The 26,459-nt window shown below is 36.5% G+C and overlaps 4 protein-coding genes across 6 annotated transcripts; 3 read left to right on the forward strand and 1 right to left on the reverse strand.

Annotated features, from left to right (window-relative positions):
* The first annotated feature begins 64 nt into the window (after positions 1-64).
* LOC113672813 (protein SPMIP7) lies at positions 65-6,659 on the forward strand. The gene is made up of 9 exons (XM_027189159.2): positions 65-645; positions 1,124-1,194; positions 1,645-1,727; positions 2,198-2,336; positions 2,947-3,023; positions 3,995-4,036; positions 4,367-4,468; positions 5,076-5,183; positions 5,330-6,659. The coding sequence occupies exons 1-9, from the start codon at positions 216-218 to the stop codon at positions 5,436-5,438; spliced, it is 1,161 nt and encodes a 386-aa protein (XP_027044960.2). The 5' UTR covers positions 65-215; the 3' UTR covers positions 5,439-6,659.
* Positions 6,660-7,517: 858 nt separating this feature from the next.
* Positions 7,518-12,311, forward strand: LOC149040495 (uncharacterized). 3 transcript variants are annotated; one of them, XR_016179799.1, is made up of 6 exons: positions 7,518-7,682; positions 7,774-8,052; positions 8,736-8,792; positions 9,477-9,715; positions 10,321-10,699; positions 10,926-11,796. XR_016179799.1 is itself a non-coding variant. In XM_089182611.1 (6 exons), the coding sequence occupies exons 1-6, from the start codon at positions 7,661-7,663 to the stop codon at positions 11,015-11,017; spliced, it is 705 nt and encodes a 234-aa protein (XP_089038737.1). In that variant the 5' UTR covers positions 7,518-7,660; the 3' UTR covers positions 11,018-12,311. The 3 variants fall into 3 exon arrangements, 2 of the variants coding, with proteins under 2 accessions (XP_089038737.1, XP_089038738.1); XM_089182611.1 differs by having other exon boundaries at positions 10,321-10,336; positions 10,926-12,311; XM_089182612.1 differs by lacking the exon at positions 10,321-10,699 and having other exon boundaries at positions 10,926-12,311.
* A 4,565-nt stretch (positions 12,312-16,876) lies between these two features.
* On the reverse strand, positions 16,877-21,368 carry LOC149040496 (uncharacterized). The gene is made up of 5 exons (XM_089182626.1): positions 21,198-21,368; positions 20,828-21,106; positions 20,088-20,144; positions 19,165-19,403; positions 16,877-18,559 (listed from the first exon to the last, which is right to left on the reverse strand). Exons 1-5 carry the CDS (start codon positions 21,217-21,219, stop codon positions 18,491-18,493), a joined length of 666 nt encoding a protein of 221 aa, XP_089038752.1. The 5' UTR covers positions 21,220-21,368; the 3' UTR covers positions 16,877-18,490.
* Positions 21,369-21,372: 4 nt separating this feature from the next.
* On the forward strand, positions 21,373-25,213 carry LOC113672825 (cryptochrome DASH). The gene is made up of 2 exons (XM_027189171.2): positions 21,373-21,588; positions 22,336-25,213. Exons 1-2 carry the CDS (start codon positions 21,427-21,429, stop codon positions 23,947-23,949), a joined length of 1,776 nt encoding a protein of 591 aa, XP_027044972.2. The 5' UTR covers positions 21,373-21,426; the 3' UTR covers positions 23,950-25,213.
* The last annotated feature ends 1,246 nt before the right edge of the window (positions 25,214-26,459 follow it).

Below are 26,459 nucleotides of genomic sequence, written 5' to 3' on the forward strand. Positions count from 1 at the left end.
TGTCTGGATACCAATGCGGACCTATTTGAGCCTGCGATCGAAACTTCCTTAGCAACCGCATGTTGACGACCAGACGGTTCACGTTCCAGAACAAGGCTATCATTACAAATTAGATTCTTTATCAATATCTGTAACTTCTACCAAATCATTCACAACAGTCGACTTAAAAGATGTGTATCTGAAGATTCAAAAAGACTATATTTGGCTTTGCTAGGATGGCTACGGTGGTGAATACTTCCTTACCCCGGCCGCCATTCGGCACATTTCGTCTCCATCTCTCTGAAGACCCTATCGCCTTGGAACAACGATTTAGACGCCAACAGGCATCCGGAAAATTTCCAGCAACGTTCTCCACTTACGATGTAGCTTCATTTCAAGAGAAAGACGAAGCATTTTTTCGTAAATTTGCGGAGAAGGGCGAGCGTCGCGCCGACGCACCGAGGCGAAGCGATACTCCAGTTGTCGATCCAACAAGTGGTTTCACTTCAGTCGGTGCCGACGCGGAAGATGGAAATTATCAGCAAATAGATCCTCTTGTGAACAAAGATCATAGACCACAGTCCGCCATGCCTTACGGACGACCGATTGTCTCCCCTATTCCGGACTTGAGGTCGCAGAACGCTCCATGGGAGGCGAAAAGCAGGGGTACGCAAGTTTATTGTGCGCGTTCAAGTACTTCAAACAATTGTTCTAATAATGTTCACGACTTTGTCACTCTTCGAAGACGAGATAATACTCTCTAGTTTGAGAAGAAATCATTTTCAAAATGCATGAATAACACTGCATAGTCTCTTTATGATTTATGTAATTTCATTGACGCCAAGTACTAAGTAAAGATTGGAGTATCAACATAATTTACCAACTTTTAGCATATAACGTTAATAGTACGTGACAGACTGTCACGGATGAAGAAGCCAACTCTTTCTTCGTACGTTACGCTTGGAGAACTCTTTCTTCGTACGTTACGCTTGGAGAACTTTTCAACTTAAAGTTAGCGCTCAAAACGCTTGGAAATATACACATTGATACTTTTTACGGTTTCTATGAAGGATTAAATTGATTCGAGGTATCAGAGCTTAAGATTGTGCTGACTGGGACTTTTATTCATCACTTTTTTTGGCAGAATTAGAGCGGCTTCTGCAGCAACCCAGCCAATTTCCCGGATCGAAAGAAGCAAAGGAAATCTCCCAAAAGGTATGGATCATAGCGAGTTGCTATTTTTTAAAGGAGAGATGTGCGTTCATACCACATGTCAGTAACCAAGGATGATTGGAGCTGAGTCGAGACTAAATCTTATATCCCTGAGAAGTCTTTTTGTTACCCCTGTGAACTTCAAGGTGAAATACCCACCCCCTCCCCTTTGGATGGCCAGATTCCAACACCCCAAAATTTTGTACATTGCAACTTTGAAATTTGCATCTTAGAGGGCCTTGTGCCAAGTGATGCCTTCCGTTCTGGTGTGGCATTAAAAATGAATGAATTGTCCCTAGATAAATTGTCAAATCGCTTAGATAACTCAAGTGAACACTTTGAGTTGATTCTGACTGTTCAACATTTTACCGACCAGTCACAAGCATAGAGTCACTCTTACTAGCAAAAAGAAGAAATAAAAAAGAAGTGGCAAATTTGTCCTGAACTTTTTAGGTTCCAGCCAGTGAACTATTAAAGAACAAAGAATGGAGGAATGCAGTGGCAACAAGATCATTCTACACATCAGAAACTCAAAAGTATGTAACTGTTAAATTGACTGTTGCAATGAAGTGATGTATGAATGAATTCACAATTGTTGATTCAGTATCTTATTTAAATTAAAAAGAAAAATCAAAGCAGGTTCTTTTACATTGTGTATGCAGTCCACCTTAATGGTATCAATAACAGCTTCTATTGCATTGAAAGGGTTTGTGTAATCTTAGTGCATCAGTTGTACATGACCAAAATAAATGAAATTGTTTATCCTGGTCATAAAGGTTTTCCTCCTCCTTTATTACCCAGCCAATGCAATAATAGATCAAAAAGGCCATTGACAAAATTACTATAATTGCATTGACTTATTATAATTACTGGTATAATGTGATAGAGAAAAAAATTATTTTTCAATAATGACATTACCATTTTTGATAACATGCTATATGTTTTATGTCACTTTGTTTTTCATTATTCTCTCCCTTTAACTGCCATTTTCATCATTTATTGAAAGGTTATACAGTGGAGTAGATTGGAGTTCAAGAATAGCTCCATCTGTCCCACCACCAATCACCACAGTTGAACTGCAGCCAGACATGGTATCATACAGATTCAATTCAAAAAGATATGCGCCAAAATCAGAACTTTGGCAGGTATACAATTTTTCAGTTTGCTATAATTATTGAAAGATTCAGTTTAATTCAGACTCAAATGAAATGGTCCTCACTGCTGGAGGTAATCCCAGGAATGGCTTCATTCTGTAGGCTCAAGAATTTGCAAATCAAGTTTTAAGTAGATGGAGATTGTCAACTTACCTATATTTCTGAGTAGGTGCTGTGAGCACTTATGTGTTTCTGTTGCCATTTAGGTTACCCCTAATAATTTATCATCTTCCTCTGAAAGTTTGTTAGCAGCTATTGAATTACTCCCTGGGTTGGGAACTACTTGTTGCCACTAGCCAAGGAGAGTACATTCATGTGCCGACCTATCAAAGTGAATGACCTTGACTCTGGGATAGGGGAAGGTTATTGAAAGCCAGTGATTAAGGATGAGTGACATAAACAGCTCACTATTGATATGAATGCTTTGAACAGCTAGTGTTTGAAGGAAGTTTGATCTCCTACAGACCAAAGTATTGAATTACAAAGGAACCATTTGTTAAATAAATGTTACTGTTAAGTGTTGTTAATTTAATGACCCACTGGTCTCTAGTTAATTTTATTTGTGTGACTGTATTTTTCTGTTTCACTTTGGTATCTTCAGCAAATTGGTAGCAGACCACACAGCTGGGATTTTGTTCAGTCACGTAATGGACACCATGTACAAGGACCCATAGATTTGTAAGTCATTGAAGAGCTGTTTGCAGGGTTGCCATTAATATTATGGGGAACAAACAGTGTCACTTACTACACTCAGTTGTGCCAGTTAGTGCATACAAAGAATTAAGCAATTGTAACATGTAACTTATTTTTTGTGATCAGATTTGCCAGTTCTGAGTGAGTAACCCTAGTTATAGTAGTTGCAGTGTAATTAATATCCTCTGTTGATAAAAGTGTGCTGATCTATGGAAGTCACAATAGGACTCCACATGTGCTGTGTTTAATTCTTCAATATTTATTCCAGAAATTATGCTCGATCCACTCCCTTTCCCCTTCCATCCCTACCCCCACCACCAACCCCACCCTACCCCCACCACCAACCCCACCCTACCCCCACCACCAACCCCACCCTACCCCCACCACCAACCCCACCCTACCCCCACCACCAACCCCACCCTACCCCCACCACCAACCCCACCCTACCCCCACCACCAACCCCACCCTACCCCCACTGCCAACCCCTCCCCTCTCCTATGCAGACTTGAGTCTCTTATTTTTCTTTGAGTAGATAAAAGAGGATTCTGAAACTGTACAGTTCAGAAGTAATTAACCAAATAATCCCAGCTCCATCTGTCCCACCACCAATCACCACAGTTGAACTGCAGCCAGACATGGTATCATACAGATTCAATTAAAAAAGATATGCGCAACATTTTCCATGATTTTCATATGGTCTTTGTTTAGAGTGGTTGTAACCAAATGCTTTATGAAGCAGATGCTGGGTCAAATAACCACAAGCTTTGTAATTTACTCCATTTTTGGCTTTTTTGAAAATTTTCTTATTTCAAAATTATTTTGTTAAAATAAATTGCACTAATAAAGACAGATCAGAGAACCATTAGGTATGTGTACAGTAAAATATAGTTAAACAAACTGAAATAAATTGATAACAGCTTTTGACTCAGTTGAAATTTTTGTCATGCAATATCCAGCTGCAGCCCAAGCAAAAAGACAGGACATATACCAGGATACAGGTTTGTTGTCACTAGTTTATTTTTATAGTACTCCTATAGAACTTTACCTATTAATGTGCCCTTCATCACTGGGGCCTGCTGTAAAGGTCTGATTACTTCTAACCCTTAATCTCCCAAGATCTGATTGTTAATTCTCCCCTCTTTCTGCTAAACATTTCGTTGTAAGTAAGTTGTGAGAATTTGGTGTTAGATCAAGATAACAACTTTTACCTGATTACTTTGAGTATTCTCATTTCCAGTCTGTTGGACAACGTATGGTTATTCTAGGGAGAAGTAACGTGTCGATCACTTCTGGGAGCTAAAGGGATAAATATGTTTGGTTCTTTGCAGTGGCCACACCCCTGGATTTGGTGACAGAGACCATCCAAGGAAGACGTACACACCAATTGCTGTGGTGCGTACTTCGCAACCAAGATACACAGACACCGCTAGGTATTATGAAAAAAATTACTTGTCAGTGCAATGAGAAATCAGATATTCAAGCAGCCAGAAGAAATAGGAAGGAGTTTTAGATAACAAGGAGTTTATGTTGGTTGACAATTAATGAATGAAAAACGCACATCAAGAGACATACACTGTAACTTTTAGCGGGAGTGAGCACCTGGGAGCTTGAGTGAGAGAGGTCAATTCTTCTATACCTGTTCAAAAAAACTAAATTGCCTTCTCCATCATAATTGCTGCCAGGGTTGAAAGGTGTGTGTAACTTCTTGAGAGCCTTAAAAGTAATTAGTTAAAAAAATTATTTGACAAAAAGACTTGAAAAGGGGCATTCTTAGAACGTTTCTTGACTTAGCCCCCTTGAATTTTCCCATTGGAGGAGTGGGTTATTGCAGTTTTTTATGGTTCTAAACGCCGATCGCTTGAAAAACTGTGGGAGACGCTTGTAGGCAAGCTTTTCTTCTGATGGGAAACTTTTCTATTTTTACTTAAAAATGAATTTGTGGTTCTGAGTAGTATCGAGGTTTCAAATGAAATATTAACCCGTAAATGTTATGATACGTGCTCCAAGGCTAAGTGATATTTATTTGGATTGTTCAAGGCGTGGCAATATTCCCGGCTACTCTGGTTGTGTGCTGTTTTCATCGCATCATCCTACGCACAGCAAAGAACCGGACCCAAAGGCTACAACCACAGCTAGAATTCACAGGTATGTTTTGCGATCGATTGTGTTATTGTTCTTCAAATGCTATGATTGCCTTTAGGCTGCAGTATTCGTTAAGTTTTGTTCAAACACCCACTCACCTAAAAAGCAACTCAAGAAGATATTTGATCTTTTTTCTTATTTTCTTGCAGAGCACTCAAAGTTCCAACAAAAGTTCAGTTGTCACCGTTTAGACACAAAGGACCGATGTCCAAAATGGTGACTTTAACCCGACCCTTCAATCCATTTAACCAAGTTTAGGACATGTGATAAGTTTGATATCCAAAAGAAAAAGTGCTTGTGTAGTGTGTGCTTGACAATTAGGTATAAGTTTGGGAAGATTTTAACCTTTCGTGAGCTCTCAAGTAATTTTTACGATGCCACGGTGACGCTGCAGTTCCAATTCGCACCTGTTCACAGAACTATGTTTCCGGTTGGTGAAACAACTCTAGAATTCTAATTCAAACCTTGCCTTATGGTTGGCACCGAGTTAGGGATACAAACCTCCAAGATGCGTGTATAACCACAAAAAATAGAGAATCAGCTTTACTAAAGCAAACCGTCGCCCAATTGCCATCAGCTTTGATAGTTTAACTTTTAACTGATAGAAACCAGAAATGAAAGTGATACGGGATTTCACTGGATTTGCTTCACCTGCTCACTCAAGTATAAAAATTTTTAAATTGAGTTTCGATAGCTATCCAGGTTTACTTGTTTCTGCTTTACCTCGCTCTGTGATTTTTCTAGAAAACTCGCGCCATCTTCTCAACCAAAGAGATACGAAACGAATACTTATCGTGGCTTGGCCGCCCGCGTTTTCCCGCGCTTTAGGCAGTTTGCTTGTTTTTACTTGGGTTCTCTTTGGCAAACGATGATGTTTTCCATTGATATGATTGGCCGTTGTGATTACTTTGGTGTTGGTTTTACGACAACTCAATCTGGCTCTATGGAGTAACAGAACTAGTGTGGTCAGGAAATTATTGAACTTATTTTTTTAAAGATGGTTTTTACCATATAAAACAGGTGACTAAATGAAAATTCAAATTTTACAAAATGACTCTCTACCGTGAAAAGTATTGTGAAATCTATTTTTGTTGTTTTATTTCTGTCGTCTTATTTGCTTTTCTGTGGTATGATGGTTTGTTTGTTTCCTATTTGTACATAAAAGTTACTTTCTTGAAAAGTCAAATTTCTCTGTTCATTCAGTGAGCTTCACTGCGATGTCAAGCAATCTCCACGATGCCTTGAAAATGAGTATCGTGTATGTATGGTGAACACAAAGAGAAAAAAAGTTGAGAAACGAGGCAACTGTGTGAAAATTCATAAATGAAGACAAAATCTGGTCTTACTGCATCTTTTCCTTTATTTTTAGTCTTTGTGAATGTTGCATTTGTAAATAGCACCAACAGTCTTTGAAACCATTATTTATTAAATTAAGCTGTAAAGACTGTTATTGTGATAAAATATTTGAAACACTAGAAAGTTGCCTTCTCTGTGTGTCGTGAACATTTTTAATGACTTGTAAAACACTTTCGCAAAACGAAGCGCACCAACTAAAGAAGAAGAAACTAAGCAATCTCTCTGTAAGGTTAAGCACAAAAGTGCATTCAGTACTGACGTCCCTATCTGCATTTACGCTTGAGCAAATGTAATAGGACAGTTACAAGACAGAGTTACAGGGATAGAAGTAGTATCCCATGGAGCCGTCGTTTGGTCCTCGTCACGCAACGCGATCTCGAGTTCTACAATGCGACTCATCCCAGGTCATTAAACCGAAGGAAAATCATGATACTGACAAGAAATGGCTTCGTCTACGTAAATAATTAAGAATAACCTCCAGTTCCTTATTGTAGCTACAAGATAAAAAAAAGAAAACAAAGTTAAATTGAATCATACCAAACCGACTCCTACAATAAGCACGAATACAACAAAACAGGAGGAGTAATTACTTCCCTGGTACATGCATACTACTGAATATCTCTTCGGCTTATCGGGCTGACAAATGATGTATGTAGTCTCCGTGGATTTTTGTCTTTAAGGAGCTTGTTAAAATTCACTTACTTCCTTTGCCTGAGTAAGGCGCCACTGACCATATACCGATTGAACAACTCTTTTAAGTGACATATTGTCGCTGCTGTAGACATATTTAGAAATTCCAAGAATGATTCTGGGACATTGATCATTGATTACTTAACTTTCTCCCCTGTTTATTAAAGGTGATTTTACTTTCTCTAAAAGTTTTATTTTATCTGGCTTCCCTGTTCCCAGGAACTCGGCCACAATACACAGATTGTTCTACAAAATTCCTGTCGCACGAATAACCAACCGGACTGGCCAACATGTCCTCCTCACCTAAATTATCTGATATCAATAATTGCTAATATGAACTAAATTATCAGATATGTATAATCTAAATGAAGTGTGTAGCACTGGTACCTAAGAAGGTATGTCCGATAGAGGACTGGGTTTCATTCCTGTAAAACATGGCGGAATCCACGGAATCAAGTGAGTAATGACCCTTTTTGACGTTTTTCAGCAAAAGCGTTCCTTTTCCTCTTGAGTTGTACTATTTATTTTGAAAATGAAATTCATCTAGATCGTGGCAAAAAACGAAAAAGGCGACCTACGCTTTTAGAGGTGCTGGAAACAGCTCGAAAAATACTGAGAAGAGATGACCACGGGCAACCCTCTCCTTCTGCATCAACTGGCACGGTTATGAGAACTCGAGCCCCGGCAGTGTACCATTTTTCGAAAGATTCACGTACAGGACGACGCAAGACTCACTGCCAATATCGCCCAAAAAGCAGCGCAGCAGCCAGCAAAAACGTACTTCAGCTGACAGACGTCGGACTCGCGAATGATACCGACGTTCTAGGTATAAACACTCGTATTAATCAATCCTAAATTAGCTTGAGCGATGTAGTACATGTATATCTTTAAGCTTAATTATCAAGATCGGGTGAAGATGTAAGCTTCTTGGGCACGTGTATTCCTTTAGATTCTTTTTAATGTTTACATATTAAGGATTTACTCGGACTTTATATGGGATTGAGTCTCTATTCTTTATTAACTCGATAATTAAGTTCTTCTGCGAGGGAGTTTTAATAAACCTTCTTCTTCTTCTTCTTCTTTTTCCTCTTCTTCTTCTTCTTCTTCTATAATAATGTATAATAATAATAATAATTATTATTATTATTATAGTAATGATATGATGATGATAATGATGATAATAATATTAATGACAAGAATAATTGAGATTTATATAGTGCAAGTTCCATATACCCTCACAAATAGAAGAGAGCTGAGAAGGCTATAATTTTGTTCCTGCCAAAGCCAGTAAATTCTTTGATAATAATTTTAGTATCCTAAATTAATGCTGTTTTTAAAAGTGTACTCTTTAATTTAACTGTTTCATCATGTAAACCAAATAAACTACCAAATTTTGTTAAGTTTATCATATTGGAGGTGTAAAGATATACACATGGGTAGAGAAAACAAGTTTGTTCTGGTCATTACAGCAAAATCTTAAAAAAGTTGCATTGCCACCCAATTTTTTAGACATTGATTCCTGTTTGGACAGCGGTGTGGATCCGCCATCATCCTCAGCTGAAACAAGTACGAATTTTTTTGTCATCTATTATTATTATTATTATTATTATTATTGTTGTTGTTGTTGTTGTTGTTGTTATTATTATTATTATTATTATTATTATTATTATTATTACAAAGTTTCATCTGTTGCTAGTTCACTTTTATGTTTGCAATAGTTAATTTTGATTTCAAAATTACATTGATAAACATTTAGTGGATCTCAGTTTAAATGTAAAACAGCAAGTTGTAGTGGCTTTATAATAATGCATTAGATGAGAAAGGTATTTTGTAGCCTTGTTGCTTTTATTAGATATCTTTATCATTTATTGTCATCATCATCAGTCATCAATTATTATTCAACAGTTCAAAAACTATCCAAAGAGTTGGAAAACATAATCGTTGCATTGTTATTGATTTAAGGGGTAAGATTTTAATTCATTCATGTTTTTTAATACTAAGCATAGAAAACTCTGCTACAGTCATATCAAAACTATTATTTAAAGTATCATTTGTTGTTTATAAAATTATGCAGTTAATTGAGTGAGTTAACCACACAACTGAACAGGCTATGTAACACTTCATCGCATGTTAGCCTTACAAGAAATTCAAATACTTAGAAAATTGTCACATCAATTGTAGTAAATGTTGTTAAATATCACAAGGTACCTTTTGACATTTTGGCATTTGAGTCTTCTCCTCTCTTTTTAGGTAGGTTTGATATGAACCATGTCCTGTTTAGATGCCTTCAGTGCCAAAAAGACCTACCCACATCCAATCCAGTTGTTGTTACTCAGCTTGGATTTTGGCCTGGTAGTGTCAGCAACATGACCTATGTTTTTGATCCAGAGGTTTTTTTACACTGGGATCTGTTCCAGAAGGAAAGTCCTGGTTGTTCCAAGAGATCTTATCTTACATCTCTGGAACAGTTTTCTTTAAGAAAAGGAAGGGTATGTTTTTCCTACAATGCTGAGTACTAAATTATTAAAACCCCTTTTCTATGCATTAAGGCCCTATTTCCCTCTTAGGGAAAAGGAAATGATGATGATGATGATGATGATGATGATGATTCTATGAATTAACTGCATGAAGCAGATATCATATTATATAATTATATTCGTGGTTATAGTCAACTACCTCTTAACAGACGCCTCTATAGGATGGACACATTTCATAGACGGACACCTTCTGTTTGTCCTGTACTGTAACTAAACGCCTTATAAGACAGACACCTCTCCAAGACGGACAACCTCCACCTTAAAAACCCTCAATGGACACTTGTGAAATATAGTTTTATGTGAATAATACCTCAAAACAGAAATGTACGTACTGAATATGAAAAGAAATCACTATTTAGAGAAGCAAATTTTTTGTCACGTAACTAAATATGTCAAGAAGAATTAGTCAGGGCGTTGACAATTTCAAACATTCATTTTCATCTCAGCCTGGCCCTTTGTTGTTAAAGTCATTGAAATTTCTTGCAAATTATCCTGCAAGTGCAAGTGCAAGTCATTTTCGCTTACCAATAATATATATTTTATTTCATGTCTTTTAGGTTGGAACCATCAACAGTAATTCCTTTTCATGCGCTTTTAAGGAGTGGAAATATTGCCAGTCAGCATGATCTCGACACCAAAATAACGATTATCATTATTTCTAAATTGGCCCTGAAATAACAAATAGCATAATTTCAGTGCATGTGTGAGACCTTCGGGCTCGAAGCTTGGGAACTAGTATCCAGGGAAAGATAAAATGGTGGTGAAGGAAATCTCAGTAGTTTAATATTTTAGCGTGAAAAGGCTTGGGTGTTGTGATCTGGTTCTCAAGTAAAAAAAAAATCACGGTCTGCAATGGCCCTACCACCTTTTGAACAACAAGAAAACATTGAAACGGTGGTAAAAAGCAGCAAGTTTCGAAGTCTAAACGAAAGATGGGTAAGCTGAGTTTCAGTCAAATATCATGACATTTGGGATGTAATTTCGATACCGAATAAATAGTTCTACATGGTTATACACGCATAGGATTCTGTTGTGTTCACGTGAAGGCCATTTCAGCCATTCCTGCCACTTGTAAGTGGTAGGGAAATAAAAGATATGCATACTTGTTTCGTATTGAAGCCCTGTGAAATCACAAATTTGATTTATTTCTTCTTTGTTTTAGGTGGTCATTATCCATTACTTTTGGAAGTCGATGCTGATGAGAAAGAAAAAATGTTTATGATTATTTCTTCTCTCGAACATTTTACTATTTAGGTACCAAATAATCTTGATACTGAAGATCATTGCATCCATTATGAAAAAATTACCCTTGATTGCTTTGTCAACTGGAATGTATAATGTAATATACCTTGTGATTTGTGGGATTTTCACAAGTAAACTAGAAATACTTGAAGAGGGTAACGATGTACTTAATGCAGAGCATTTGGTAAAAAGTCTGCTTTGCTGTAATCTACCTGAAGGTGCTTTTTATATGCTAGTAAGACTTACACAGCCCAGTCAAAATGTTTTTGAGTAGTAGACAAGCTGGCTGTAGTAATTATAGGCAGCAGAGGCCAAACCTCTTCCTGAAAAGCAGTCTGAAAAGTGTGAAGTTAGCGGAAGGTACTTCATTGTAGGCGGCCAAATTGTAAGCTGCCAGCCCATTTTGAGTGAGCAGTAAAACTCAAGATTGGCTATTTTAGCTAATTTTATTGAGAACCAAATTCCCAGCAACGGGCACATTTTTACTGGGCTATTTGTTATTTAACTACTTGGTAATATTCTTATTAAAATTTACTGCATTCCTTTCTAATAATTTGCTGCTGATTGTATGCTGTATATAGCTAATGATTTGTGTGATTTTCACAAGTAAATTAGAAATACCTGAAGATGGTAATGATGTACTAGATAATGTGCTTGATGCAAAGCTATTTTGGTGCAAAGTGTGTGCCTTGTCCGTAGGTGATTTTGCATGCTAATAAGACTTGTAATTCAAATAATACACATCAGCTGGAGTGGGAATATTAAAAGAAAAATAATAATATTTAGCTATACCAAGTTCTGGTTTTATGTCCAAATTAAGCACTTAATTGAAGATCACTGCACTGCTCAGGTCCAGAAGGCTGAAAGAGTACTGTCTGCTGTTAGTTTGATTTTTTGTCATTTTTATTGATTTATTTTATTAATCAATGTTTCTTTGAATTGTAATTCATTGTTCTCTTTCAATAGTGCAGGTTCACTCATGTAACCTAATCTCCCACATATGTATGTATGTATGTATGAGCTCAGTCGAAATGTTTTTGAGTGGAAGGCAAGCTGGTGATAGTAATAGGCAGCAGAGGCTGAACCTTGTCTTGAATGGAAGTGTGAAGGTAGTGGCAGCTATATTGTGGCAGGCAGCCAAATTGTCGGCTGTGGCACATTTTGACTGGGCTGATTGTGTGTAGTATATATGTGCACTTCTTTTAGGGTGTTAAACAGGTTAAAGTACCAAGAAATCTTCTGTGATAACTTGATAATTCAAGATGTAAAAATTTTAAATAATAAGGTAAAGCTTGATCATTCTTAAGAGTTTCCATTTGTTCTGGAAATTTGGGGGAGAGTCAGGGGAGCATTATTTTTACATAAATAATGTACATAAAAAGTAAAAAAAAAGGACCAAGGTAAAATCCCAATTTGTTTTAAGAGTTGATTTTATTAATAGAAAACCCTGGATATAGCTTGGCATTTGTGTGATTTTCAAAAATTGTTAGGAACCTTGTTAATTTTCAGCTTCAAGAACACATGTACATAATCTTTAGTGCAGCCCTCTTTTCTCCCCGCCATTATTCTAATTTTTTTTATCAAGTTTCCTTTTTCTTGTGTTCAATTAATTTATTGTCTTTACAGGTGAAATCTTAATATCTGCTAGCACAATTATCTCTGCTAAGAGTGTCTACCATCACTCTTGCCGGCCTCAAGCCTAAAACGCTGCAAACTAGCTGAAACTACATGTATTTCGTAAAATTGCAATGAAATCTATCTAAAAACAACAAAATCCGGCTGAACGCACGAGTTTTTGCCAAAATTTACGCAAAAGATGACAAAAGCGCTCAATTCGACCTGAAAAACACTTATTTTTTTTGGCAAAAATCAGCCTATTTTACATTCAGAAGCACGATGTCTTTAACAAAATAGGGATACAATCCATGTGAAAACACTCATTCCAGCTAAACCGCAGTGTTCTCAGTAAAATTTGGGGAAAAAACGCGTAAAAACCGTCAGAAACACAAGAAATTGGGCTGATTTTACCCACTTTTTGTGTAAATAGCTGCCAAAACCCTCAAAACTAGCTGGAACTACATGTTTTTCACAAGATCGCCATAAAATCTTGACACGTTGCTTTAGGGACCTTTATGCCTCCAAAACGAGTTTTTACTTTAAAAAAAATGGAATGAACAAAGATGTTAAAGGGGAAAAAGCTGTGAGAAAGGAGAAGTTTAGTGTTGCTGTTTGATATGCCGCCCAGATATATCAATTTATTAATTTAACGCCTTTAGCCGTGGGCAGAAGTTTTTCTCTAGACTAAGAGGACCCTCCCTATGTTGACGAACCTCAATAATTCGTTGATTTTACTGTTTTTACACAGATTTGATTTTAACCATATTCGCCAAAATAACTGCCAAAACACGGCAAACCAGTATCTCATCCAAGAGCGATATTGGCCATTTCACACATTCTTATTAGATATGAATTTTATTAAAGATTGTCATTCTAGCATATGTTGGCTAGTTTCCACAGCTTTCTTGATTTTTATGGGAAAGTGGCATTGGTTGGTACCATGAACAATCTCCTCGACTTTCCCATGATTTCCATAGGATGTTAGCATCGACCTATACTTCGAACCTCAGTTTTTTTTTTTGTTTTTTTTTTTTACATTGGCGCGAGTTTCACAACTTTCTTGTGGTTTGGCATTGACTCACAGTTGGGCTTATTTTTATGGCTAATCCATCGGCGACTTTCTCATGATTTTCTTGGGTTCTCAACAGTGACACGCACTTTGGAACCATAATTTTATAAATATGTCAACACTGGCAAATACTGCTAAAATCTACACTCCACTAAACTCCATGTACCACAATATCCACACAACTGCGTGTGCCTACTTGTAAATCCTAACCCTAACCCTAAAACTATCCAGTTAGCCTAGTATTGTATTGCTGGTTTGAGTGACTAAACTGGCTCAAATGATCCAGCTGCTTAAAAATCTAAGCACAGAGTAAGTTTAAAAGATTCAATTTTGTAAGGTTTCGAAACAGTTCCAAAATTAACATGCACATAGCTCAGTGTAAAACATCGAAGCTTCTAGGACTTCTTATGATTCCTACGAACGTAAACACCTAATGCATGTCAATTTGCCTTTGTTGTCCTCGAACGATCACGTCTTCATGGTAACGTGGTGTAAGAACTGTACAGCACTTTATATATATATATGTTTTACTTGACGGTAAAAGTTTGAATCCGTACAAGAAAACGTAACGGAAACAGGCGACGATAATATTCCGTTGACAGAAATGCAACGGAAATGTGTCGTCATATTTCCATTCAGGAATCATAACGGAAACATAACAGGTCCAAGGAAGAAGTGAATGACGTGGAAACATAGAGTTTCATTTTTCCGAATTACGGAATCATGCTATTTCGTCCTGTGCTCACTCTAACTCTGTGCTATCCTAAACCTAACCCAAACCCCAAACCAATCCTAAGCTATGGTAAAGGGTTTAATTCAGGGTTGAGGATAGGGTTAGGGCAGGAGCCCATTACCTGGTTAGGGTTAGAGTTTGGGTTGCTTCGGGTCAGAGGGGTTTAGTGTTACAATCAGGGTTAGGGCTAGGGTAAATTATGCTTAGGGTTAGCGGGGTTTAGTGTCAGAATTAGGGTTAAGGCTAGGGTGAGGCTATGCTTAGGGTTGGCGTTAATATTTTTCTACAAGCATTCAATTGCAGGGTTTTTGGTATTGCGTTTGTAAATTTCAGTAACTACTTGAAAGTTTACTGAAAAACAAACGATAGGCCGACTGGTACACTTACAGGATAGATAGAGAAGGTTGAGGTTAGGGTTAGGGTTAGGGTTAGGGTTAGGGTTAGGTCTAGGTTAAGGGCTATAGGTTAGGGTTTAGGGTTATGTTTTAGGGTTATGGTGTGGGGCTAGGGTTTGGGATTAGGGTTAGGGTTAGGGTAAGGGTTTGCGCTTAGTGTTAGGGTTAGAGGGTCTGCGGTTGAGGTTAGGGCTAGGGTGAAGGTTTGGGGTTAGGGTTTGGGGGTAGGGTTAGAGTTTAGGGTAAGGGTGTAAGTCTCTTCATAAATATTTTCAAGGAGATTTTGTCACCTTTTTCACTTAAATAACCACTTGAAGAATTTTTACCAGTTGGATTATTTGAAGCGGTTGGATTAATTTTGATTGGGGTTCAATAGCTTTTAGTAGTTGGATGATTATTTTTACCAGTTGAACCACTGTAATATGCTGGATCTTTTTAACTAATGTTACCATTCTTACCAGGTTGATTACTTGAATTATTTGAACCAATTTCACTGGTTACACATGCATTATCCAGTTAGACCATTTCAATTGGTTGGATCATTTAAACCAGTTTGTTCATTTTAGATATTGGCATCATTTTAACAAGTTGGATCATGTTAACCAGTTGCACTATTTTACTAAGTGAGATCGTTTATTCCAATTGGACCATGTCACGTAATTAAAATCTTTTCACCGTTTAAACCATTTTATCTTGTTTTGGCTGGTTGGACCATGTTAACCAGTTGCATCATTTTGACTGGAGTGAAAAGTTCCGTTCTTAACCCTGGCCCTAACCCTAACCCGGGGCTAGGGTTAGGGTTAGGATAGCTCACAGCTAGAGTTAGAGTTAGGGCTTGGGTAGGGTGCGATTATGATTAGGCTGAGGGTTACAATTTTTTCTGAAAACATCCAATTTTTTTTTTTTTTGGTATTGTGTTTGGCTCTAAACTTTAACAACTACTTGAAAGTTTGCTTGAAATCAAAATATACCATTTTTTGCCAAAATAACTGCCAAAATGCGCAATTCAGGTTTTTTTATTAATTTACACTGGGTTTAAGCTTGGTTTTTGTGTTTTCCCACAGACTCTTGCACTATTTTGCTGAGAACATTGTGTTTTAGCTTTTTTGCAGCGTTTTTAAAACTGAAATAAGCTTATTTTTGCAAAAATAAACAAACGTGTTTTTCAGTCGAATTGAGTGTTTTTGTCAACTTAAGCGAAAAATTTTGCAAAAATCGTACATTTCTGCCGTATTTTGGAGTTTTTAGACAGATTTCGTCGCGATCTTGTGAAAAACATGTAGTTTCAAGCTAGTTTTCAGTGTTTTGGCAGTTATCTTGGCCAAAAATGGGTACGTCAGTGCATTTTTTTTTTTTGGTTTTTAAGGTTTTTTTGCCCAAATTTTACTGAGAACACTGTGTGTTAGCTTGTCTCCATTGTTTTTTCGCAGATTCTATCGCTGTTTTGCTGAAAACATAACGTTTAAACTTGTTTGCATCGTTTTTGGTCGTGAAATAAGCTAATTTTTGCAAAAGGAACAAAAACGTGTTTTTCAGCCCAAATTGACATAAAGGATACAGAAGAACATTTTCTTATTGCCTTTTTTTTTTGTCCTTACTCGTGAAGTTGATTTTGGCATTTCAAACAAAAACTCTGCTAGAGCATTAATTGAATGACATATCATGCACTTACTTTGAAGCAAGAACACTTTTTTTTTAATTCAGAAAAATACCTTTTTATTTTTTTTAAGGACTGCTGGATACAACCTGTACAACCAAGATGAATTTACATTCATTATTTTTCATAACTTACACTAAATTAGAAATTCAAGTGTGAAATGAGGGTACTAGCCCTTTAATAGTGTTCAAAATTTCCATATGCAGGGGTACTTGTGGCTACTGGAGAAGAATCAGTGTCTTTAACCCTTCACCCCCCCCCCCAAGGGAGATAATAAGTACATATATCCTCTTCCCTAGGGGCAACTAGCTCAAAAGTGAGTGATCTCAAGGGCCCTCCAAAAAAGTTTTCTACAGCAATAACTAAGCTATACAGAAGCACACTATGCAGACAAAAGGTGTAAGAGAATCAATGAATTCTTTAATTCTTGGTCCCTCCCAGGCCAACCTATTGTACAAATCTCATGACATCTGTTCCAGTTTCATCAGTCAATTTTTCAAGCTTCAAGCTTTTCCTGCAATTATGTACTTGTTCTTGAAGCTGAAAATTGACAAGGTTCCTGTAAATTAAGTTTACATAACAACCCAACAATTTGTGAAAATCACACAAATCCCAAGCTATATCCAGAATTATGCTCTTAATAAAATAAACTTTTAAAGCAAATTGGGATTTTGCCCTAGTTCTTTTTATTTTTTTGCTACTTTTTAAATACATTTGTATAAATAATGCCCCCTAACTCTCCCCAAAACTTTTAGAACAGATGCAAACTCTTAAGAATGATCAAGCTTTACCTTATTATTAAAAATTTTTACATCTTAGACTACCAAGTTATCACAGAGGTTTTTTTCGGTACTTTGACCTGTTTAACACCTAAAAAGAAGAACACATACATAACACACACAATCAGCCAGGTCAAAATGTGCTGCAGCCAAAAATTTGGCCACCTACAATGAAATAGCTGCCAATTTCACACATGTCAGACTTCTATTCAGGACAAGATTTGGCCTCTGCTGTCTATTACTATTGCCAGCTTGCCTGCCACTCAAAATTTCAACTGAGATTGTACATACATACATGTGGGATTAGGTTACATGAGCAAACCTGCACTTTTGAAAGAGGTCAATGAATCATAACTCAAAGAAACATTGATAAATGAAATAAATCAATAGAAATGACAAAAATTATACTAACAGCAGACAGCACTTTTTTGGCCTTCGGGGCCTGATCAGTGCAGTGATCTTCAACTAAGTCCTTAATTTGGACATAAAACCAAAACTTTTTATGGTTAAATATTATTATTTTTCTTTCAATATTCCCATTCCAGCTGATGTATATTATTTGAATAACAAATCTTATTAGCATGTTAAAATCACCTGAGGACAAGGCATACACTTTGTGCCAAAATTGCTTTGCATCAAGTACGTTATCTAGTACATCATTACCATCTTCAGGTATTTCTAATTTACTCTTGAAAATCACACAAATCATAAGCTATATACAGCATACAATTGGCAGCAAATCATTAAAAAGGAATGCAGTAATCTTTAATAATAAGATTACTTAGTAGCTAAATAACAAATAGCCTAGTCAAAATGTGCCATTAACCAGGGATTTGGCTGTCTACACAGAACATTTGTTAGGCGTCTAGTCTGGACAAGGTTTGGTCTCTACCTTCTATTACTATAGCCAGCTTGCATACTTCTAAAAAACATTTTGACTAAGCTGAAACTTGCTGCTTTTTACCACCGTTTCAATGTTTTCTTGTTGTTCAAAAGGTGGTAGGGCCATTGCAGACCGTGATTTTTTTTTTACTTGAGAACCAGATCACAACACCCAAGCCTTTTCACGCTAAAATATTAAACTACTGAGATTTCCTTCACCACCATTTTATCTTTCCCTGGATACTAGTTCCCAAGCTTCGAGCCCGAAGGTCTCACACATGCACTGAAATTATGCTATTTGTTATTTCAGGGCCAATTTAGAAATAATGATAATCGTTATTTTGGTGTCGAGATCATGCTGACTGGCAATATTTCCACTCCTTAAAAGCGCATGAAAAGGAATTACTGTTGATGGTTCCAACCTAAAAGACATGAAATAAAATATATATTATTGGTAAGCGAAAATGACTTGCACTTGCACTTGCAGGATAATTTGCAAGAAATTTCAATGACTTTAACAACAAAGGGCCAGGCTGAGATGAAAATGAATGTTTGAAATTGTCAACGCCCTGACTAATTCTTCTTGACATATTTAGTTACGTGACAAAAAATTTGCTTCTCTAAATAGTGATTTCTTTTCATATTCAGTACGTACATTTCTGTTTTGAGGTATTATTCACATAAAACTATATTTCACAAGTGTCCATTGAGGGTTTTTAAGGTGGAGGTTGTCCGTCTTGGAGAGGTGTCTGTCTTATAAGGCGTTTAGTTACAGTACAGGACAAACAGAAGGTGTCCGTCTATGAAATGTGTCCATCCTATAGAGGCGTCTGTTAAGAGGTAGTTGACTATAACCACGAATATAATTATATAATATGATATCTGCTTCATGCAGTTAATTCATAGAATCATCATCATCATCATCATCATCATCATCATTTCCTTTTCCCTAAGAGGGAAATAGGGCCTTAATGCATAGAAAAGGGGTTTTAATAATTTAGTACTCAGCATTGTAGGAAAAACATACCCTTCCTTTTCTTAAAGAAAACTGTTCCAGAGATGTAAGATAAGATCTCTTGGAACAACCAGGACTTTCCTTCTGGAACAGATCCCAGTGTAAAAAAACCTCTGGATCAAAAACATAGGTCATGTTGCTGACACTACCAGGCCAAAATCCAAGCTGAGTAACAACAACTGGATTGGATGTGGGTAGGTCTTTTTGGCACTGAAGGCATCTAAACAGGACATGGTTCATATCAAACCTACCTAAAAAGAGAGGAGAAGACTCAAATGCCAAAATGTCAAAAGGTACCTTGTGATATTTAACAACATTTACTACAATTGATGTGACAATTTTCTAAGTATTTGAATTTCTTGTAAGGCTAACATGCGATGAAGTGTTACATAGCCTGTTCAGTTGTGTGGTTAACTCACTCAATTAACTGCATAATTTTATAAACAACAAATGATACTTTAAATAATAGTTTTGATATGACTGTAGCAGAGTTTTCTATGCTTAGTATTAAAAAACATGAATGAATTAAAATCTTACCCCTTAAATCAATAACAATGCAACGATTATGTTTTCCAACTCTTTGGATAGTTTTTGAACTGTTGAATAATAATTGATGACTGATGATGATGACAATAAATGATAAAGATATCTAATAAAAGCAACAAGGCTACAAAATACCTTTCTCATCTAATGCATTATTATAAAGCCACTACAACTTGCTGTTTTACATTTAAACTGAGATCCACTAAATGTTTATCAATGTAATTTTGAAATCAAAATTAACTATTGCAAACATAAAAGTGAACTAGCAACAGATGAAACTTTGTAATAATAATAATAATAATAATAATAATAATAATAATAACAACAACAACAACAACAACAACAATAATAATAATAATAATAATAATAATAGATGACAAAAAAATTCGTACTTGTTTCAGCTGAGGATGATGGCGGATCCACACCGCTGTCCAAACAGGAATCAATGTCTAAAAAATTGGGTGGCAATGCAACTTTTTTAAGATTTTGCTGTAATGACCAGAACAAACTTGTTTTCTCTACCCATGTGTATATCTTTACACCTCCAATATGATAAACTTAACAAAATTTGGTAGTTTATTTGGTTTACATGATGAAACAGTTAAATTAAAGAGTACACTTTTAAAAACAGCATTAATTTAGGATACTAAAATTATTATCAAAGAATTTACTGGCTTTGGCAGGAACAAAATTATAGCCTTCTCAGCTCTCTTCTATTTGTGAGGGTATATGGAACTTGCGCTATATAAATCTCAATTATTCTTGTCATTAATATTATTATCATCATTATCATCATCATATCATTACTATAATAATAATAATAATTATTATTATTATTATACATTATTATAGAAGAAGAAGAAGAAGAAGAGGAAAAAGAAGAAGAAGAAGAAGAAGGTTTATTAAAACTCCCTCGCAGAAGAACTTAATTATCGAGTTAATAAAGAATAGAGACTCAATCCCATATAAAGTCCGAGTAAATCCTTAATATGTAAACATTAAAAAGAATCTAAAGGAATACACGTGCCCAAGAAGCTTACATCTTCACCCGATCTTGATAATTAAGCTTAAAGATATACATGTACTACATCGCTCAAGCTAATTTAGGATTGATTAATACGAGTGTTTATACCTAGAACGTCGGTATCATTCGCGAGTCCGACGTCTGTCAGCTGAAGTACGTTTTTGCTGGCTGCTGCGCTGCTTTTTGGGCGATATTGGCAGTGAGTCTTGCGTCGTCCTGTACGTGAATCTTTCGAAAAATGGTACACTGCCGGGGCTCGAGTTCTCATAACCGTGCCAGTTGATGCAGAAGGAGAGGGTTGCCCGTGGTCATCTCTTCTCAGTATTTTTCGAGCTGTTTCCAGCACCTCTAAAAGCGTAGGTCGCCTTTTTCGTTTTTTGCCACGATCTAGATGAATTTCATTTTCAAAATAAATAGTACAACTCAAGAGGAAAAGGAACGCTTTTGCTGAAAAACGTCAAAAAGGGTCATTACTCACTTGATTCCGTGGATTCCGCCATGTTTTACAGGAATGAAACCCAGTCCTCTATCGGACATACCTTCTTAGGTACCAGTGCTACACACTTCATTTAGATTATACATATCTGATAATTTAGTTCATATTAGCAATTATTGATATCAGATAATTTAGGTGAGGAGGACATGTTGGACTGGCCCATCGATCGTGCTAATGAGGCTCCGAGGAATGAAGCAGGGAACTGGTAACGATGTTTTGTTTTCTCTCGTTCCCAGTCTTTTCCGTGTCAACACCCATGAATCGACTCTTAGTTCAACGTGGCTACTTCTACACTTTCACAGACATTCAATTGAGTTTCTTTTCAGCTGGCAGAAATTTTCTTCATTCCTTGAGAAGATATCAACACCGTGAGGTAAAGTGCTTATTCTAAGTCTTAATGTAATCACTGTTTGCTAAAGACTGACTCCGATGCTTACCGTTAAGTGATCCGTTCGAGGTCCATGACAAATCGAGCCGGAAGCACAGTGCAGTTGTTGTTCTCGGTAACACCGCTTTTCAAAATTTGTTAGAGACCTACATCTGTTCTAGGTACCCTCAATTTCCACTTTTTATTGCAGCTTTTTTAAATTGTCAATAAAGTGTTCAATTATTTGAGTTTTAGTCTTCTGTTGTGTTACGTAATTTTTTGCTTGTCTGTTCTTATGGACTTTCAGCTTTCAATTATACATAATCTTTATTTACAGTATTCTTATTGAAATTGGTGCTTGAAGACTTTTTAAGGATTTGGGATTGTTTACTATTAGAGGAACCTTAAATTGTCATAGAATAGAGGATGATTTTGTGTCACATATAATTAACAGTGGTCTGTGCAGGAAACTGGCTTTTATCTCTTTCGGGAATTTTTCTAAATACGGAATGTCTTTATCAATTTTTATATCCATATCTATAATTAGGGAGGTCAAACTAAAAAACACCTGTCTATGTCTTTATATTTTAGTAGATTCATTAATTCAGTTTAAACTTGGTTCCTCCAAACACACTTATACACTGTTATGTAATGATTTTGTCATAGAATTGTCTAGATATTTTTTTTATTTTTTTATTTTTTTATCATTACCATTCTAGTAGCATGTAATTGATATAAAACTATTAATTACAGGTAACCCCTACCATGGAAGCCACAAGGGGCAAATCTGTTGTTATTTACCTCATGCGAAATGACTTGCGAGTTCATGACAACGAGTGCTTACAATGGGCACATCAGAATAGTGACTTTGTGATTCCTTTGTTTTGCTTTGACAAGAGCATACTCAGTCCCACTGCTGTAACATGGCATTACAAATTTGCAAAGACAGCAATGCACAGAGCCAAGTTCATTCTGGAGAGTGTGTCTGACTTGAGAGAATCATTAAGGAAACTTGGAAGTGACCTAGTTGTGCGCACTGAGCAGACAGCAAAGGAAGCAGTTTCAGACATAATTAGTTTATGCCAGGAAAAGAATGAAGGACATGTTTCACTTGTTTATCAGAGAGAAATCACAAAGGAAGAAACAGATGTAGAAGCTGAATTGATGAAGGTTTGCGAAGCAAAAAAGGTCATTGTGAAGTCCTTCTGGGGATTGACACTGTACCATTTGGAAGATTTACCATTTGCCTCAGTGAAGTTTTTGCCTGACACATACACAGAATTTCGGAAAACTGTTGAGGCAAAATGCAGAGTGCAGCCTTTGATTCCAGCCCCAGATTGTCTAAAATCGCTGCCTGCATTTTTTAAAGATGATCACATTGGCAGAATGCCAGCTTTAAAGGAACTTGCAAAGGATTATTCAGAAGAAACAGCAGATTCAAGATCAGCTTTCCCATTTTCTGGAGGAGAAACTGCTGCTCTCAAAAGGCTTAATCAGTACCTATGGGACACAGATCTTGTTGCAAGATACAAAGAGACTCGCAATGGGCTTATTGGATCAGACTACTCAACAAAATTCAGCCCATGGCTAGCTGTGGGAGCTCTCTCACCAGGGAAAGTCTTTGATTGCATTAAAAGGTACGAAACTGAGTGTACAGCAAATCAGTCCACTTACTGGGTCATTTTTGAGCTGCTGTGGCGAGATTATTTCAAGTTCGTCAGCCTCAAGTATGGCAACTCCATCTTTTACCTGTCAGGAATTATGAGGAAAACAGGTTTGCCATGGAAGCGAGATATGATGGCATTTGAACAGTGGCAATATGGGCAGACTGGAGTTCCATTTGTGGATGCAAATATGAGAGAGCTACTCTACACAGGATGGATGTCCAATCGTGGACGTCAAAATGTGGCAAGCTTCTTGGTAAAAGATCTTGGGCTTGATTGGCGCATGGGAGCTGAGTGGTTTGAATCTCTACCTCTAGATCACGATGTATCCAATAACTATGGCAATTGGAATTATTCAGCAGGCATTGGCAATGATCCCCGTGAAAATCGAAAGTTCAATATGATCAAACAAGCTCTTGATTATGACGCAGATGGAGATTTTGTGAGGCTTTGGGTTCCAGAGTTGGCTGGTTTGAAAGGAGCCAAAGTTCACACCCCTTGGCTGTTGTCATCATCAGAACTGAAACATGCAGGTGTAACTCTGGGGGAAAACTATCCCAAGCCAATGGTCTGCCCACCAGAATGGAGCCGGCACACATCAAAAGTGAAGGACTCAAAAAAAACACCAAGGGCACAGCATAGAGGAATTGACTTCTATTTTAAGTCTCCAAAGGGGGCTGGTTCATCCAAGAAGAAATATTAGAGAGACTCTGTTTAGGATAGATCTGTTCTCTTGATGGGTGATAGACCAAATGTTAAGTTCTCTGTTATTAGTTAGATTAATTGTCTCCACAGAAAAAAAGAGTTTCTAATGATCATGAGGAACATTTATTGACTTCCTGACAAAGGAGAGTTATTATGTATTGAATTGTTAAACATTTATATTTGCTGACATTGTTGGCAATGAAGCAATCTCAACCCCAGATTGCTACAGTTATGTGATGGGTTTTGTTAAGCTTTAGAGATCCACAGGCTTATAAAGAAACTAAATTAAATATTTCTTGCCATCTAGTTGGCTATAAAGTGAACAATTGAAAGTATGTAAACAACAGCTTAGGAAATGACTTTCTGCATAAGCTAAAATATTATATCTTACACCCTAACACCAGCATGCATATTCTCCATACTGTTAGATGTTCATTCCTAAGGTGCTGACAAGGAAAATTTAACCATTTACAGCTTAGAATCAGTATGCATATTCTTTGTACAGTTCTTTATACATTTCCTAATGTGCTGACAAGAAAAATTTGTTTACCAAGCAAAAGCTTCTTTCGTTGGTGATCATTTCCTTTATTCTCATGACCTTAACGTATGATTCAGGGCTGATATTGTAGGGAGAAATTTGATGCTGGTCACCCTTAGTGTTTAAAGGGTTAACAATCTAGAATCAAGAGCTTATTTGGTGATCATTTTTTATATTCTCTTGACCTTGATATGTGATTCAAGGGTGATATTGTGAGGAGAAATTAGATGCTGATCACTCTTGGGGGCCAAAGCGTTAACCATTTAACTCCCAAGATCTGCTAGTTAATTCTCCCCCCTAGCTGCTGCACATTTCCTTGTAAGTTAGTTATGAGAACTTGGTGCTAGATTAAGATAGCTTCTAACTGATAAGTTTGAATATTCTCATTACCTGTTTGCTGAATAATGTATGGATATTGTAGGGAGAAGGTCATGTTGATCACTTATGGGAGTTTAAGGGTTATTAAGGGTTAAACCATGTTTTGTATTCATAATGCCAACCTGAGGGGTTGGATTTGTAGCTCTGGGAACGATTATTGCACCAGAAGTTAAAGTAAACAGAACTGTATCAACTTCCAAAGTTCTTAGCAGTATTATTGAGTTAAGGAGTAGAGGAATCCGTTGGCTTTAACTCTTTTTCGACAAGAGATCATGTATTAAATTAACAAAGTTAAAAATAAGTTGAGTCTCAGTGCACGATCCAATAAAAAGATTTGCGTATTTAACCCTTCGTTATTATTTGCAAACCCAGAAATGGTTTCACAAGTGGAGTTTTCTACTGAAGCGCTGTTATAAAAACGGATACTTCATTAACAGTGGGGTGAAAAGCATTGCATGATGTAACTTTCGTCATTGTTTCTAGGTGTGGACGTTTCAGTTTGGATGACAAGTGAAAGAGGAAAGAAATAAATGTTCCAAGACTACTTCCAAACGCATCTTTTTTATTTTTCTTGATAAAGAACAAAGAAAATATGAAGAGTTGTTTGACTCTAGGATTCCGCTGATAAAAACAGAGTTTAAGTTCGAGTCTCGCCTGCCGGAGTTTTTAAATCAAAAGTATTTGTAACAAGATAGTTTGCCCAAAATATGAACTACTTCTTCAACAAAGACTACTTTATAGTAGAAATGGTTATTATTTTACTTTTTGTCTCACTTTTACGGTTACAATCAATATCGATAACAAGTGTTCGAATACAAAAATAGGCTACCTAGACAGAAGTTATAAACTGAATAAATGTGCATAATCAGTAAACTTTGGTCGCGAAAGAGTTGTATGATGAAACTATAACAGCAGGTATTAGGATTATAGTATTGCTTTAAGTTATAGCTGAGATAAAAAGAGAAGAAGATGGTAAAACTATTGAGGTTATTAAAGGGAGAAAATTGAACACCTAGTAACATATTTGAAGCACCCAAAATTTCTCCTTATTTGGTAACTGCCGGCTTTATAGTACCCGGGCTTACTAAGATTTTTGTACTAATTTTATTGTTCCATTCAGCATATTCCCTTGATATGACATCTTTAAAATCATGAACTCTTTAATTTCATATAGAGCGAAAAAAAAAACAGATGGTAGAGCGAGATGTATTACACGTCAATAACACTGATGAAGATTTAAGTGCTTCTGATCTATCTCTTCACTTTAAATCCTTGCGATTAGCTTGGATCCCCTGACTCATGATAGCGACGTTAAATCGAGGTTCAACTTCATTTGATTTCAACCTGCTTTTTCTCGGAGGAAGATCGTCTTACATTACAACCTCACTGCAATTTTGATACAGAGTTTCCTGAACAATCACCAATGTCACATGTCTACAAATTACTCCTCTCGCATTTCGTAAATTAAGAACTCTTTCCAGCTTTTGCGAATTATTCTTGTTTAAGGTGATTTCTCAGAAAAAAAATGTTATCGAACAATTGTTTTCAACTTTCCTTAAATGTTCCTTACCAACGTCTGTTTCGAAAGATAC

Source organism: Pocillopora damicornis, chromosome 9, assembly GCF_964200805.1.
Source record: "Pocillopora damicornis chromosome 9, jaPocDami1.2, whole genome shotgun sequence".
NCBI classification, from domain to species: domain Eukaryota; kingdom Metazoa; phylum Cnidaria; class Anthozoa; order Scleractinia; family Pocilloporidae; genus Pocillopora; species Pocillopora damicornis.